At 51.9% G+C, this 16,235-nt stretch overlaps 1 protein-coding gene across 5 annotated transcripts in view; it reads left to right on the forward strand.

Annotated features, from left to right (window-relative positions):
- PIK3C2B (phosphatidylinositol-4-phosphate 3-kinase catalytic subunit type 2 beta) overlaps positions 1-16,235 on the forward strand; it is a 64,763-nt gene that overhangs the window by 19,083 nt on the left and 29,445 nt on the right. For 2 of the 5 annotated variants that reach the window (XM_024575024.3, XM_045182417.3), the window contains exons 2-11: positions 4,000-5,016; positions 7,917-8,017; positions 8,656-8,810; positions 9,102-9,222; positions 12,026-12,137; positions 12,253-12,332; positions 12,719-12,782; positions 14,192-14,338; positions 14,927-14,960; positions 16,038-16,233. In XM_024575024.3, coding sequence (XP_024430792.2) covers positions 4,087-5,016; positions 7,917-8,017; positions 8,656-8,810; positions 9,102-9,222; positions 12,026-12,137; positions 12,253-12,332; positions 12,719-12,782; positions 14,192-14,338; positions 14,927-14,960; positions 16,038-16,233 — 1,940 coding nt within the window. In that variant the 5' untranslated portion in view covers positions 4,000-4,086. Of the gene's footprint in view, positions 1-3,158; positions 3,181-3,999; positions 5,017-7,916; positions 8,018-8,618; positions 8,811-9,101; positions 9,223-12,025; positions 12,138-12,252; positions 12,333-12,718; positions 12,783-14,191; positions 14,339-14,926; positions 14,961-16,037; positions 16,234-16,235 lie in introns of those variants that run through there. The other 3 variants (XM_045182421.2, XM_053915414.1, XM_045182424.2) reach the window with 3 other exon arrangements.

Consider the following 16,235-nt stretch of genomic DNA (forward strand, 5'->3'; position numbering starts at 1 on the left):
AGTTTGGGGCATTTGGGGTTTGAGGAATGGGTGGGCATATAAACCTGAGGGGAGCTACACATTTGGAATCATCAACACGTGAGTGGTGTGAACAGGAGATAGAACAGACGAAGCTGCCCAAGCAGAGGGTGTTGTGTGAACAGTGGGCTGAGAATGGAACCCTGAGCCAACCCCACTGTTTCAGGGGGGCACAGAGGAAGAGGAGGACAAAGAAGGATATGGAGAACAAAAAAAACGGTGTCATGGGAGCCAGGGGCAGAGTGTTTAAGGAGGAAGGGGATGGTCTTCGAGCCCAATGCAGCAGCCATATGCAGGCAGATGGACATGCCTTCGGAACGACATGGCCTGGGTCTGGTTGCTGGGGCAGCTTTAGAGGAGTATTGGGGGCAGAAGCCAGATGACAGTGAGTTGAAGAGTAAATGAAAAGGGAGAATTGAGAAACTGGCTGGGAAGGGAAGGAAGAACAGAGAGGATATTCGCTGGAGGACAACATGTCAAGGGGCCCTGGCCAGTGTGGCTAAGTTGCTTGGAGCATCATCCCATAACTGAAAGGTTGTGGGTTCGATTCTGGGCCAGGGCACATACCTAGGTTGTAGGTTTCAGTTCTGGCCTATGGGGGGTGGGGGCACTGCAGGAGGCAACTTATCGATGTTTCTTTCCCTCTTTCTCTTCCTTCTCCTCACTCTAAAATCAATAAGCATGTTCTCAGATGAGGATAAAAAAAAAAAAGCCAAGGGAAGGTGCTTGGGGAGTAGTGGGGATTTTCCCCCTTTCTTTTTAAAGTTAGGAGAAGCTTGAACATGTTTATGTGCTGAAGAGACAGACTGAGTTCAGGAGAAGAGGTGGAGATATAGGAGAGGGAGGGGAATTCGTGGAGCTCCATGCTGATGGAGATCCTGTGGAGGGGTGACAGGAACATAGGGGGAGAAACGCAGGCTGAACGCTTATATGGGTGGCTCAGCAGAGGAGAGAGGCAGGACGCCGGGAGAGATTCTTTCCAATGACTTCAGGTTTCCTCTTCACAGAGGTGCCTTGCTGAGGAACCTCTTACTATTCTGCTTGCCCCAGCTCAGGGCTCAGAATCCACAGTGGGGATCAAAAGGCTTAAACTCAGTCCAACTCTGTGCAGTTACCTAGTGGCTCTCATCTGAAGCACTGGGACCTCCTTTTCCTGGGACCAGCTTTCCAGCTCTGAGCAGCTAAATTCCGGGTATCTTCATCTAGCCATTGGGTTCCTTTGAATTTCAAATAGAAAGACTGCCTCTTACTCTCTGTAGATAAAAAATAATTTATAAGAAGCTTTTTGAAGGGTGGAGAGACTCAAACAGGCAGAGAAATCGGCAGAGTGCTCTGTGTGCCTGAGGCTGGGCTTGGGCTAATTTGTCTTTGGGAAACTGCTTCTTAAAATTCTCTGAGCCAGCCCGGGCCCTTCAGGGGCCTGTGCCTGTGCCTGACAGATGCGTGGGGTCCTGGGGTGGTGTGAGGGACCTCAGGTTAAGGGATACTTGTCCTAATTCATTTTCATTTCTCTCTCTATCTTCTTTTGTTGGTTTGCTAATTCCTTTTGGATCTGATGGAACCTGCCACCCAAGAATCTGTCTGAACCTTTTTCCTGTTGATGTTTTCAGCTTTCTAATCTGGAGGAAGAACATGCTTTGTGTATTTATTATCTGGTGGATAAGCAGTACAATAGAATGTACAATTTTTGATAATTTTATGAAATCATGAACTTCTTTGCTGCTGGTGCTAAGGGTCAGAGGTGACTACTTCACACTTAGCCCCCACAAGCTCATCTGAAACACATGTAAGCAGGTTCTTGAATAACATCGTTTTGTTATAACGTTGATGAAAAAATAAAATTGATCCCCACCCAGGGCCACTGTCGGTGTGGAGTCTGCATGTTCTCCCCACGTCTCCGTGGGTTTTCTCGGGTGCTCCGGTTTCTTCCCACATCCCAGAGGTGTGACCCTTAGATGGACTGGAGCGTCTGAATTGTCCCACTCTGAGGGTGGGTGTGAGTGGCCCTGCAATGGAAGGGCATCCTGTCCAGGGTGGGGTCCCCCCTTGCTCCCTGAGCTTCTGGGAGAGGCTCCAGTCACCCATGACCCTGAACTGGAATACATGAGCTGGAAAATAATTATCTCACTTGTTTTTATTCATCTTTCTTAGATGTATGGTTAGCACACATTTCTTTCAATGTTTAATATTAGAAATGATTTGGGTCTTTATTTTGAAGTTTGGTGATGTTTCTATGACCAGAAATAGGCCCTGGGAACTTAACTCTTGTTTATACTATTGGCCTGTGGTGAAATTGGTTCTATTCTATGTCTCGTTTACAATCGCAGTTTCAAGAACCTGTCAGTAACATTGAGAAGCTACTGTGCACACGTAGGCCTGTTGGTTCTCAACTTCAGCTACAGACTAGAATCTCCGGGGGGGTGGGGGCGGGTTAAAGACACCCCTGCCCTACCGCAGACCGAGGAAATCACAATCTCTCGGGAGAGCGTGGGCATCAGGACTAGACTTTTAAAAAGTTGCGCATTTCTAACGTGCAGCCAGGGTTGAGAACCGGTGGGCCAGGCTACCGTTGTTATTACAAGCATTTGCTCCATGTCTTCTTCATGCCACGGCTTCTAAAAGAAAGGGTGCCAACACGAGTGAATGAAGGGGGCTGCCTGCAGCTAGATGCAGCTGGCCCGGGGCCCTGCCTTTCTGCCTGGTTTCCTGAGGGCCTAGGGGAAATCAATATTTTGGCAGAACTGTAATCTGTTGGGCACCTGGCCTCACCCTTGGGAAAGCTTGTTTCATTGCTCGTGTCGGTGAATTTAGGGAGGATCCTTGTGCAGCCTGTGCCGTATTGTGCTGCAATGCACCTTCCATTTATAGCTTTACTGAGGTATGATTGACATACAGTCAACTGTACATCCTTAAAGTACACAGTTTGAGAAGCCCTGACATGTGTGAAACCTTTACCACAGTCTAGATAATGAACATATTCTCATGCTCCAAAGTTCACCTCTCTTTCCACCCCTCCCAGATAACCACTGGTCTGCTTTCTGTCCCTGCAGATTCGTTTTCACTTCCCAGAATTTCATATAAATGGAATCCTACCTACTCATGCTCTTTTGTCCGGCTTGTTTTACTTAGTGTATTTGGATCTTTATCTATGATGCTGTATGAGTAAGTCATTCCTTTTTGTTGCTGATTACTAGTCAATTGTGTGGACATATCACATTTTTTAATCCACATACCTGTTGGTGGGCATTTGGGTTATTTCTGGTTCTAAGATATTACATATAAGTCTGCTGTGAATGTTCATGTATAAAACTTTGTGTGGATGCGTGCTTTCATTTTCTTGGGCGGGACTGCTGAGTCATGTAGTAGGTGACTGTTAACCTTTTCAAGAAGCTGCCTCTGCTTTAAAGAGGTTGTACCATTTCACATTCTCCATCAGCAGCATCTGAGAGCTGCCTCTCTAAACTGACTGACGAGCCCTTGTTTCTATCTTCTCCTCTTGGCTGATGCATCCTTCTTTCCTCTGGGTACATGTGAGAGAGATGAGGATGGGCGATAGAGACCGGAGGTGGAAACATGTACAGATGAATGGGAGGGTGGATGGCTGTAATAGATAAAGTTGTCTTGGTATCTCTTTTTTCCCCTCATCTTTCTGCTTCTTTTTTTTTTTTTTTAAGATTTTATTTATTTACTAGGAAGAGGGGAAGGGAGAGGAACATTGATGGGTTGCCTCTTGTATGTGCCCCAGCTGGGGACTGAACCCGAGACCCAGGCATGTGCCCTGACCGGGACTCAAACCCTGGCCCTTCGTTTTGCGGAATGACGCACAACCCACTGAGCCACACCGGTCAGGGTGCTGTTTGTTTCCATCTGTTGTAGGCAATCAAGAAACAGGCACTGGCCCAGGTGATGTCACTTAAGTCAGATTATTAATACATCTCTTTTTATGACTGAATCATTGATATTTTTACCCCTCACCTGCAGGTGCCCGTCAGACACCATGCCACAACCCTGCAGACCGGACATTGGCAGGAAGTAGACTTCCTTGTCTCCTCCGTCCCCACCCTCACCATGTCGTCAGCTCAGGGCAGTGGGGAACACTGGAAGTCCCTGGAGTCGGTGGGCATCAGCCGCAAAGAGCTGGCCATGGCTGAAGCCCTGCAGATGGAGTACGATGCTCTGTCCCGGCTCCGGCACGACAAGGAGGAAAACAGAACCAAGCAGAACCCAGACCCCTGTCTCATCAGCTGGGATGAGCCCGTCCTGGACTTCTACAGCAAGCCAGCAGGAAGGCAGAAGGACCTCAAGCTCTTACGCGGTCTCTCTGGCTCTGATCCTACCCTCAATTACAATGCACTCTCCCCACAGGAAGGGCTGCCCAACCATTCTACCTCCCAGGGCTCCCCACCTGGCCCAGTTCCCTGGCCCACAGGCTCCCTGGCTGGAGACTATCTCTACATTTTTGATGGTTCAGATGGGGGACTCTCTTTGTCCCCAAGACCAGGGGACATAGATGGCTCTTCTAAGAAACTGTCCCCACCTCCTCTGCCTCCTCGAGTCTCTATCTGGGACACCCCTCCCCTGCCTCCCAGAAAGGGATCCCCGTCTCCCTCCAAGATCTCCCAGCCCAGTGACATCAACACTTTTTCTTTGGTTGAGCAGCCTCCTGGCAAATTGCTAGGGCATCAGATCCTGGAAGAAGAGGAGCCCAGAGGTGGGAGCATAGGGCACCTCTGGGGGTCTATGGACTATGATGGCATCAATGATGCAATTACACGGCTCAACTTGAAGTCAACCTATGATGCAGAGATGTTGCGGGATGCCACCAGGGGCTGGAAGGAGGGCCAGGGGCCCCTGGACTTCGGCAAGGACACTCCTGGAAAACCTGTGGCCCGGAGCAAGACCATGCCCCCTCAGGTGCCCCCCCGCACCTATGTCTCTCGCTATGCCAACCGAAAAAATTCAACATCTGGCAAGAACCACCGGATTTCTGCTGCGTCGGTGAGGACCTTGTTGTGTTTCTTCTGTCTTCATTCCCTCATGTCATTCAGAAACAAAATAGTTCTTTGCTGTTCCAAATCTGCTACATACTCATCCCTTTAGTCCTCTCCTGCCCTCTGCCTCTGCCATCGGGCCCCTAGGTCCTGGTGGGGGAGAGGAGAAGGGACACCTAGAGACATGGGTCCTTTCCAGGGCTGAGTTTTGTATATCTCCTGGCCACAGGTATTTCAGAATCCCAGTTCCTAGTGTGTGCCTGCTTTATGATGTGAGGACAGAACTGGGGTTCTGGGAACCCAGTATAGGCTCTGTGGCCCAATGGCCTTGTGGACAGGAGTGAGTTGCTTTTGCTTCTAGCTCTGCCGGAAATGCTGCATGGTGATGAGTCTCAATCCTCATATTAGCCATTGTTTAGTGCTTACTGAGTATCAGACCCTGGTCCAGACCCCTCAGCAGTCCTGTCTAGTGGTCCAAGGCACACAGCCTGGTCTCTCTCATTTCAAAGCTGGCTTGTCCCCGCTCTCTCTGTCTCTCTCTGTCTCTTTCTCCACGTGTGTATCTTTCTCTGCTTCTCTCTCCCTGTCCGTCTCTGTCTCTCTCCTTCTGTCTCCCTTTCCTCTGTCTCTCCCCAACTGTTTCTTTCTCTGTCTCTCTTTCCTTCTGTCTTTCTCCCTCGGTCTCTCTCTCTTTTTCCCTCTCTAGCTCTCTCTGTCTTTCTGTGTCCACTTCCATGTTCTCTTTCTCCCCACCTTTCTCTCTCTGTCTCTCTTTAATCATGGTAAAATTGCACTACATGTACTCCCTTACCCTTGTGAGCGTCCCGTGCAGTGGCATGGAGTCCATCCCTGTCACTCTGCGACCGTCACCACCACTCACCGCTTTTCACATTGAAATGTTGGGGGGAAACTTGTAGTATGACAACAGTAATTTCACTTTTACCAGTACATAATGTAAAATAGAAAAGTATTTACAAAAAAGCACAGAGTGGGTTCCAGGGTGGTTTCGATATTTTTTCTGATTTAAAAAAGTGCCGGCAGCATGCCCTCAGGCGGGACTTGAAGACTACTTTGCGTGTCCCCCTTGGGCACTGGAAGCCCTGGCCCTGGAAGGGTCAAGAGGCACCCTCGTGGCTGATGACTTCTGTAGGGACAGCGTTCCACCTCATTCTTTCTCTGTTTTCTCCTTATAATTGTCTAAGGGACACTGGGGCTTTCCCACCTCGTGTCCTAGCAATTGGGACCCTTCACAACTCTGAAAAAGCCACGTGGTCCTTCCTTCCTGTGCTGCAGCTAAGAGAGCCCCCGAAGTAGCATCAGCTCCTCAGATAAGTCATAGCCTTGGAGCTCAGGGCTTTTGAAAGGCCCTGCTCTGAGAGGTGGGGCCGCTCCTGCTATTTATAGGGCAGAGAGAGTCCTGTTCCCAGTTCTGAGTTCCTCCCGCTGAGTTGGGCCTGCTCACCAGGTCCAGCCACCCTGGTAGGTGGTCACCTCTGTCACTCCCTCTCCTGCTCCCTCCACTCCCCTACCCTTCCCCCTTCCCCTGTGTGTCATCAGAGCTCCGAGAGCTCCAGAGTCTTCTTGAAGAAGCGAGGGCAAAACACAGAGCTCTTGCCCATTCTTAGTGGGGAAATGAGGCCTTGGTCTTCCCCGCCTCAACTCCCTGCAGGGGCCCATCTTACTGGGCGGGGAGACCCCTCGGGCCCTCGGCCTATACCACCACCCCGCCTTCGCCGGGCTTCCAGCCAGAGGGACCCTCCTTACCCCAGGCCTACGGAGCCAGCTCTGGAAATGGTTGGCTCCAAGTGCCAGCTTGGTACCCCCGCTGCCAGCCTCTGCCTGGCAGACTCTCCCAGCCAGCACCGGGCGATGCCACCAGGGCCTGCCAGCAGGGTTAACGTAAGTGGCTTTGTTTTCTTATGGAGCCAGGGAGTGGCACTGGAAGGGCATGAAAATGGCCTTCAGAAGCTACTCTGTTCTCTACTCGTTGCCTTCCCCTCCTCTCTCTGTCTCTCTGTTTCTCTGTGTCTCTGTTTCTGTTTCTTTGTCTTGTTCTGTTGCTCTGTCACTCTCTCGCTCTCCTTTTTGTGGGTTAATTGCTGACAGTGGTACTATTGTTTTGACTGGGACACAGGCACGAACTTGGCAGAGCCAGGGCCTCACATGCCAGCTGCCTCCACTGCTGCCCTCCCCTTGCCGCACCCCCTCCCTGCTCACCCATGGGAGCAAGGTTCACAGGAGAGGGTCACTCGGCGGAAAGTCTGGATATTCAAATCAGGAGCTCAGTACTGCCATCTGCCCAAGGGGTGGGGAGGACATGAGAATAGCTGGAGAGAGGGTGAGAGGTGAGGCCTTGGGGTGGCCTTGCCTGGTGGCTGTGGGCAGGCCCATCAGGCAGAAACTGATCGCCTCGCCTCATCACGCACCAGCTCCCCTACTTCCTGCTCTGGGGGCTGGGCGGCAGGCCTAGCCAGAGGGCTTTTTTAGCACTCCTGTGGGTGAGTGAAAGCAGAGCTGTGACTACAGGAGACAGTTTGAGGTCTTGTCTGAGAATGTCTCCATCTAACCTAACTCCACCTAAAATCTCCACCTAACTGCCTAACCTTCTGCACTGAACTTACTAGAAACTGCCCCCTTGGGAAGGAGGTTTGGCCACACTCTTGTCCATCCTACCCAGGCTTCTGCACTCAGCCAAAGCTTCAAGTTCTCTTTTTCAACTTGGCTCTTGGTCTCCTAGGATGGCAGATAAATGCATTCCAGGATTTTCCTTTTTTTTTCTGCCCCTTTCACTGAATGTCCATTGCCTAGAAAGTCTTCACACCTAGAGTTTATTAGTGCAGGTCAGAGGGCAGTGGGAAGGGGCGTCCTGAGGGCAAAGGCACTGAGCCAGCTGTTCCCCTTTTAAAGGTGGTCTCTCGGCCCCACTCCGTCACCAATGGCCACGAGCTGTTTGAGGTCTCAGAGGAGAGAGATGAGGAAGTCGCTGCATTTTGCCACATGCTGGATATGTAAGAGTTAAAGAACGGGGTTGGGGGGGCTGGGGAGGAGGTCCCCTCTTTCTAGAAAGAAAGGAGCAGCATGTGTAATAAACCTCAATTCGGAGCAATGGGATGCTTCCTATAAAAGGTGTTGTAGGCCTTTTGAAATCTTAGAACTTTCAGATTGTGAGACTGATGTGCTACTTACTGCTAACGAGGCATCTTAGATGTGTCACAGATTTGACAAAAGTTATAAAGCCTCGATGTAACAGTCAAATTGCCCCAACCCCTTCAGGCTCAGTTGCCCTTAGGAGCAAGTAGCCCCCCAGATGGAGATGAGAGTGTTATCTGGAGCTAAAACAGAAAGGAAATGGATTCAGAAAACCTTTCTGTTGCATTTAACCTGGGTCGCTTTGTCATCTTAGAACTGTCCCTACTGCTCAGCTCCGCTTGGGAAACATTTTACGACTGTAGCAAAAGTGTCAAGAACATGGTTTCCCAGAGCTGCTTCCCCACCACCTTCACCCTGGAATGCAGACCTGGAGGGCCGGGCTGAGTGGGTACAGAGGGGCCCTGGGCCTCAGGGCGGGTGGGTCCCAGCAGGCTTCTTCTCGGCTGCTCTCTTCTGAAGGCAGAGCGAGGGTCCTTCTCCCTCTCTTCCTGCATAGCCTTCGATCTGGCTCCAATATCCAAGACTATTTCCTCACTGGATATGTCTGGAGTGCTGTCACCCCAAGCCCGGAGCACCTTGGGGATGAGGTCAACCTGAAGGTGACAGTGTTGTGTGATAGCCTGCGGGAGCCACTCACTTTTACCTGCAACTGTAAGTTAGGGGGGAGGAGGGGGAGACTCCCTGGTGGTGGGGTGGGATCCTTTGGCCTCAGTTCCCACTTCACTGTGTGCCCTGCATGATGGACAGTCTGGAAGCTCCTTTGGGAGACTGGCTCTGGGGCGAGCTTTTTAGGTCCATGGTCACTTCCTGTAACCCCAAATTGCTTTATCTGGTTGTTATAGTGCTAGGGTACGCTTAGCCAGGAGTGGGGGATCAGGGTAGAGGCCGAGCTCCTCCTGCCCCAACACCCCCTTCATTGCTCCCCTGCCCCACTCCTTACAGGTTCCTCCACTGTGGACTTGCTCATCTACCAGACCCTGTGCTACACCCATGATGAACTGAGGGATGTGGATGTGGGTGACTTTGTGCTGAAGCCCTGTGGGCTGGAGGAGTTCCTGCAGAAGTGAGTGAACTGGGGGGCAAGCAGGGCGGGATAGGATGCAGCACCTGCCTGCTGGGTAGTAGCTTTGCCAGGGGCTTCCTAGGGGAGGTGCTGGGCTCCAGCCTGGGGCTGGCGGCTGCCCCACAGTCCCACAGGCAGGACTCCTGCTTTCCAGGCATACTCTCAGCCACGTCGCACTTTCCCAGGAGCTCCGTCTTCCAGCAGGGTTGGCTGGCTTCCTGAGCCAAATCTGTGGAAAGAGTTTGGAGCAGGGATTAGGCAAAGACTAGGTCATATTTGCAGACTTCTGCATGTGAAGAGATGTGAGGGGTGGCGGGGGACTGTGTGGGGTTTTCCTTCTACCCTACATTATGTGAGGTAGCCTGTATAGCAAGGGGCAGGAGGAGGACTGGGCAGCAAGCCTGTCCCCTCTGGCATGTGCTGCTGGTTAGCCTCCTCACCAAAGGCTCACAGCCAGCCTTGCTCCAGCCAGTGTTCTCTGCAGCAAGCAGCCTCCCGGACAGTCGGGTATGGATCAGCAGCTCTGGAGCTCTGGGGATGACACCCTTCAGGTGGCAGGTGGAATCAGACAGACAGCAGTGGATCAGGAAATAAAGAGATCTGCTCTCCTCCCCAGGCTTCCAGGTGCCTGTTGCCCCTGAAAGCAGGCCGTGGAGTGGGGGTAGGAGTAGGAGAGGCCTGTGTCGTAGTTCTCAGGAGAGCCTATAAGTGCCACTGATTGCTCTTTCTCCTACATCCAGGTATAGGTGAAGGATGGTCGATCTATGGCTAGAGCAGTTCTCAGCTGATTTCTTTAACCTGAGGGATGTCATGGGGCCTTTGTGGCCTCTGTGCCGTCACCTGGAAAAGGAAAGGGGTAGAACCTCACGTGGCACAACTCCAGGGAGTGGTGACGAGATGTTTCCATGTCTGCAGTTTCCCCTGGAGGACTGAGAGGGGTCCTAGACTCAGGGCCTCCTGGCGGAAAGCACCCTTGGCAGCCTGTCACTGTCGTAAGAGGACAAGGGGCAGAGTGGGGCACATCATCACGGCTAGGCCGGGTTCTGGCTTGCCACTTACTAGTTGCAAAACCCTGACCCTCAGTTTCTTCCATAAATGTAGTGAGGATTAAATGTGAGGATGGCCCAGGGAGCAATCAGTAAATCTACCAGGGAAGGACCAGCCCAAAGGGAGGAACTTGTGGGGATCCGATTAGGTGGGTACTGTCCGATCTCCTTTGTGGGCCCCCTAGTCCGTTGGTCCAGAGGTGGTAGATGAGCTGTCTGGCTCTACCTTCTTGCCAAGGCCCAGGGGGAGTGTGCGGGGTAAGAGGGGACAGGACGATGGTCCTGAGGTCATGCCTCCCTCACTCCAACTAAAAGGCACACATAGGAAGGCCTTCCATAGAGAAAGGTGAGCAAGTCCCCATGGGACCTGTGTTCAGGAGTCCCCCTCCTCCATCCAGTCTCTTCTCTTCCTTCCCACCAACAGGAAAGTCCAGACCCCTGAGCACAAGACAGTTGCCTTGGATGGGGTGGAAAGGTCCCTCTCGGGGTTCCAGAAAGCTGCGAGCTCCCAAGGAAGAAGCCCTGTGGTTTTGTGCCTAGCGGGAGCAGCTGATGCCAGGGGGCAGTGGTGGGGCCAGGATGCAGTCTGCTCTCAGATAAGAGCCCTGAGACAGTCCCAGGGGAGGGTTGGGTTTCCTGCCTCCTCCCCCACCGAACCACACTCTTCCTTCCTTCCAGGGCACTCCCACCAGACCTGCCCCAGAGCCCAGTCTCTCCAGCCCTAGGTATTGGCTGCAGCTCAGACTTAGCAGGCTGGGGCCTAGCGCAGAGGCTTGGCCTTTCAGGATGTGGAGAACTCCCTTAAGTCTTAACTGAACCCTGGCTGGCCTCGGGCCAGGGCACCTCTGTTGGCTCCACACACCCCCCTCCCTTGTGCTCCTCTACTCTCTCCTGCATTGCTGGCCTAGACTCCCAGCTGGGCTGAGGAAGGAAGTCCCTTTCCGGCTTCTGTTCCTCAGCTGCTGGAACCTAGCCCAGGCCTGCAGTGCTAGCCTGCAGGTGAGACTCGCTCTGCCTCTCTTCTGGGTTTCCTTTCTGACTGAGGTGTGATTTGGGAGGAAGGAAGAGGCTGAATCATGGAAGGACTTCCTAGGCCTCCTTCTCTGAGCTTGGGGTGGTGGTGGGGTCTCACTTGTCACTTGAGCAGAGGGAATGGGAAGCAGACAGGTGTCTGCCAGGAAGTCTGTAGAGATTTATATAGTTATTCACAATCAGGCAGGACCCACAGAGGAAGGGGAGAAGCAGACCTTTGATGGATGTTGGGATAACAGACCTGAATGTGTTTGGCTGACCTCAGCACCCCAGTTGGTAACAGTAGAGGGTGGGACACCCAGGACCTCAACAAGGGGACAGCGTCACTCACTGAGCTCCACACCCAAGTCTGAGTACAGGCTGACTTCCAGCATGACTTGTATACCAAAGCCAAGAATGGGGTTTAAACACTGTCCCCTGAGAAGTCCCTCTGTTCCCCACCCCACCAGAAGTTCCCACCCTGGAGTGAACCACTGATAACAATACAGGTAATAAATATCTGGGAAAGTCAGTGTTTATACAGACTGAGGGCCTAGTGTATTAGGTGGCTTTTCTTTAGACAGGCTCTACCATGACATTTCTAGGAGCCAAGGTAGGGGGCACAACACAAGTAGCCCTGCTGGGTCACCTCCCGGTTCTCCTGTTTCTCCCTAAGGCTCAGGTCTAAACCTCCTTTCCCACCAAGTCGCCAGGATGCTAATGGTCTTGTCCCTCTGTCCCGCCAGCAAGCATGCCCTAGGAAGCCATGAGTACATTCAGTACTGCCGCAAGTTCGACATTGACATTCGGCTACAGCTGATGGAGCAGAAATCTGTACGCAGCGACCTGGCCCGGACGGTTCGTGGGGTAGCAGAGGGTGATATGGAACAAACACATTTAATGGGAGTAGGGTAGGAGCGCTGGGCTGAGACGAAGGTACCGCCCCACCCTGAATAGGGCACTTGTTACACAGGTGAACGATGACCAGAGCCCCTCCACTTTGAACTACCTCATCCATCTGCAGGAGAGGCCAGTCAAACAGACCATCAGCAGGTGAGAGTGGGTGCCATCTTGGATTTGGGCCAAGCAGGAACTCTAAGGGGACCCCAGCAGACACCTTGTTTACCTTTTAGCCAGGCCTTCTTGCAGGTGTTGGGGGTGGAGTCCAGGAGTCTTATGGGGACGATGCCCACTCCAGGTGTGTTACATCTCTTCCCTCTAGTACTTTGCCATCATTCTCCAGGCGAGAGGTGGCGGAGTAGAAAAGACTTGCTGTCTTCCAGTCTTCATGGGACATATGGAAGGAGTGGCAACCCCTTTAAACCAGAGTCAGTTTCCTGAGACATGGAAAAAGGGAGAGAATGGGTTGGCCAGTAAATGGGGCGGGGGGTCTGTCCTGACTTCTACAACTTGACTTTTCCCTGTCCCCAACTTCCTAGGCAGGCCCTGAGTCTTCTGTTTGACACTTACCACAATGAGGTGGATGCCTTCCTGCTGGCTGATGTGAGTACAGATCCTGGGCTGGTCCAGCTGCCCAAAGCTTCTCCCCGCCTCTCCCCCAGTCCTCCTAGGATCAGCCCGCCCTAGAAGGGATCTGGAGTAGCTATTGAAAATTCGTCAGGAGAGTACTTCTTTTCATTCCCCTAGCTCATGGGCAAATCAGGACTGCTGGCTGTTGGGTAGCTGGCTCATGTGTGGGGAAGGGTTCTGCTCCTCTGTAGAAGTAGGTTAGGAACTGTGTCCTGATCTTGTCTCTGCAGCAGTGCATCTCCAAAGCTAAGGGACACTGAGTTGTCACCCCAGCTGCTATACTTGAATGTGCACTGGAGTGTGTCCTGTGAGTCACGAATGCCCAGGAAACTCTGCTTTGGGAAGTTCTGAGGTTCTGGCGTCATAGATGGAGTACCCTGAGGAGGTGGAGGGTCCTAGAGGCAGGGAAGGGCAAGGCTCTCCTTACTTGCATTCACAGAGGTGTTTAAGCCTCAAAACCACGATAATAAACATTTGCCCCAAATGTCGTGAAACTAAAGAAATTTAGATAGGGATCTCAAAACAATCTTCGTCTCAGTGATTCAGTCAGTAGTGGTCATAGACCCTTCCCTTTGGGGGAGTTCAGCATTATGTCTAGTTCAAAGCTCTCACCAATGCCAGAATCCCTGCTCTAGCAGTCTCTGCTCGAACACTTCCTGTGGTGAGGGGCTGGTCCTCTGAACCCCTTTTCTGCACTTGTCCAGCCCTATGTTAGAGGCTGCTCTGGACGAGTACAAATGGAATAGTAACATAAAGCTGTTAATTGACAACAGGGTGGTAATGAGTTAATCAAGGGCTCATGGAGAGGCAGAGAGAAGGGGACTGGCCAGCCAGGGCTTTGGGGAGGAAGTTGGATTTTAGCTGGCCCATGGTTTGAATGTATAGTGGTAATCAGGGCAGGACAGTGAGGGAATTCCAAATAAGAACACTGCAGGAGCCAGAGTACAGAGGGGAAGGAGTGGGCGTGGCATGTCTGGGGTACGAGATGAAATCTGTCTAAAAATTCTGGGAGACAGTGTGAGAAATAAGGCTGCATGGACAAGTGGTGCCTTGGTGTGGTCTCTTCGGCCTCCTTGCTATTCCCTATGGGTATCTCTGTGGGAGGCGCCGTGTGTGTTTGTATAGTACAAGTAGGCTGTAGCGGGGAGTAAGAGGAAGCTCAGGGAGGATGGCTCAGACAGACCTGGGGAACATGAGCATGGCTCATTTAATTCACTAGGAGTGATTATTCGCCGATGTTGGGTGTTTGAAAATGAAGCATGGATTCCACTAGTTTCTCCTGAGGGTCATGAGCTCATACTCCTCCCAGCCCTTTCCTCCCACACTGGGCGCCGAAGGCTAAGAGTGCCAGCCTGCCAGCCTCACTGTGCCTCCTCTCACAGGGGGACTTCCCACTGAAGGCTGACAGGGTGGTCCAGTCTGTTAAGGCCATCTGCAACGCCCTGGCTGCCGTGGAAACCCTCGAGATCACCAGAGCTCTCAACCAGCTGCCCCCCTGCCCCTCCCGTGTGCAGCCTAAAATTCAGAAGGTAATGGGGCCCAGAGCACTAGCATGGGGAAGGGACAGGAATATCCACAGGCAATTGGGTAATTAGCTGTCCAGGCTCTTCCCCGCACCTCCATCTTTTATGTTTGAATAGCAACAAGAGTTCTTGGGAAAGGGATGCCAAGTGTGTCCCCTCTTCCTGAGGATGAGGGTAGGCTAGGGTCCCCCGCCTGGGACTGATTGCTGGGAGCTGGAACCAGCAAACACTTTACTTGCTATCACTGAGGCATTGGCTGGCAGTTTGCATCAGGATCAGGGTGCAAAACCAAAACCTCCTGAGCCAGGGGCTTCCTGACTCCCCGGTGGGGACTGTGGTCTGTAAGTGGAGTGGTCTGAGGGTCAGCATGTCTCATCTGGGTAGACACTATGATTTTATCCTTGGTCTGGCTCCCTCTGTCCGTTACACGGATCTGGTACAAACCATTACTTTGTCCTCCCTGGGGAATCTCTGCTCCTCACACTTCAGTTCAGTTTGGTCCAGAGGAGCGCAGCTGTGAAGAGCCCTTCTTCCAGCTGGGACGGAAAAGGCCGTGGCCCTGAAGTTCCCCTCCTTCTCCTTTTTCCCCAACAGGACCCCAGTGTCTTGGCTGTGAGGGAAAACCGAGGTAAGAACTGCTCTGTCTTTATGCAGTAGGGGCAGGTAGACACTGCCGACTGTGGGCGGATTCCATTCCTCCCGGCCCTCCTGACTGCCCGGGCGTTGTCTGTTTCCTTATCAGAGGCGTGGGCACATCTGGAGATCACATTTCTTTCCACACAGTGTTTTCTCATTATTTTTACTGGTTATTCCTGTGGTGTCCCTGGGAGGTGGTGATGAGGGGGTGTGAGTGTGAGGATGGGGTGGGGTGGTGATGCAGAGTTAGCCCTGGGTTCCAGATGCGAAAACTCTCCCTTAGGGAGGTTGTGATTACCGAATTTTTCGGCTTATAAGACGCACTGGTCCATAAGACACACCTAGGTTTTAGAGGAGGAAAATAGGGAAAAAAAACCCCACTCCACCACGACCCCCTTCCCCCCCCCCCCCCCAGCGAGCCAGGTAAGCTACATTCCAACTATAAGACACACCCCCATTTTCCTCCCAAATTTGGGGGGGAAAGTACATCTTATAGTCTGAAAGATACGGTATTCTCCAAGCATCTCATCAGCCCTGCGTTTCCAAGTTAGGATGGGCCTGGGGAGCAGGTGATAAGTTGTTTTTCACTAGGATTCCTCCTTGAGTCTTTCAAGCAGAACTTTGCCCTACAAAGCCCATGCTCTGGGATTTTTAGTCAGTGATTCTCAGTCTTTTGGGTTTCATGGACCAGTAAAATGTTCTGAAAGTTTTATTTTGGGGACCAACATAGAAATTGTCATCTTTTATTTTGCCAAGCAATGACTTTTTTAAAGTCACCGACAATTGTGATTCCCACTATTTCCTAAAAGAAAGGACATTTCACATTAAGTAAGTTACAATGTGTAAAAGGACAGTTTAAAATTTAATATCTGTCATTTGATGAGAAGCCTATGCTCCTGCTTTTTTGTCATCTCATCACAGATGGGTGCACTTTGTCACAGCTACTTAGAAATCTGACTGGCATTTGGGGACTATTTCCTAGAGTATTCCATCCTAGTCAGCACCATGGCAACAAGATGGGGCTTGTTGAGGCCTCGTGACTTTTCCTTCTGACCCCTTCCTTTCACAGAGAAGGTCGTGGAAGCCCTGACAGCTGCCATCTTGGACCTGGTGGAGCTGTACTGCAGTACGTTCAATGCAGACTTCCAGACAGCAGTTCACGGGAGCCACAAGCATGACTTGGTCCAGGAGGCCTGCCATTTCCCCAGGCCCCTGGCCTTCACTGTCTATGCCACTCACCGCATCCCTATCACCTGGGCTGCCAGGT

Source organism: Desmodus rotundus, chromosome 12 (assembly GCF_022682495.2).
Source record: "Desmodus rotundus isolate HL8 chromosome 12, HLdesRot8A.1, whole genome shotgun sequence".
Taxonomy (NCBI): Eukaryota; Metazoa; Chordata; class Mammalia; order Chiroptera; family Phyllostomidae; genus Desmodus; species Desmodus rotundus.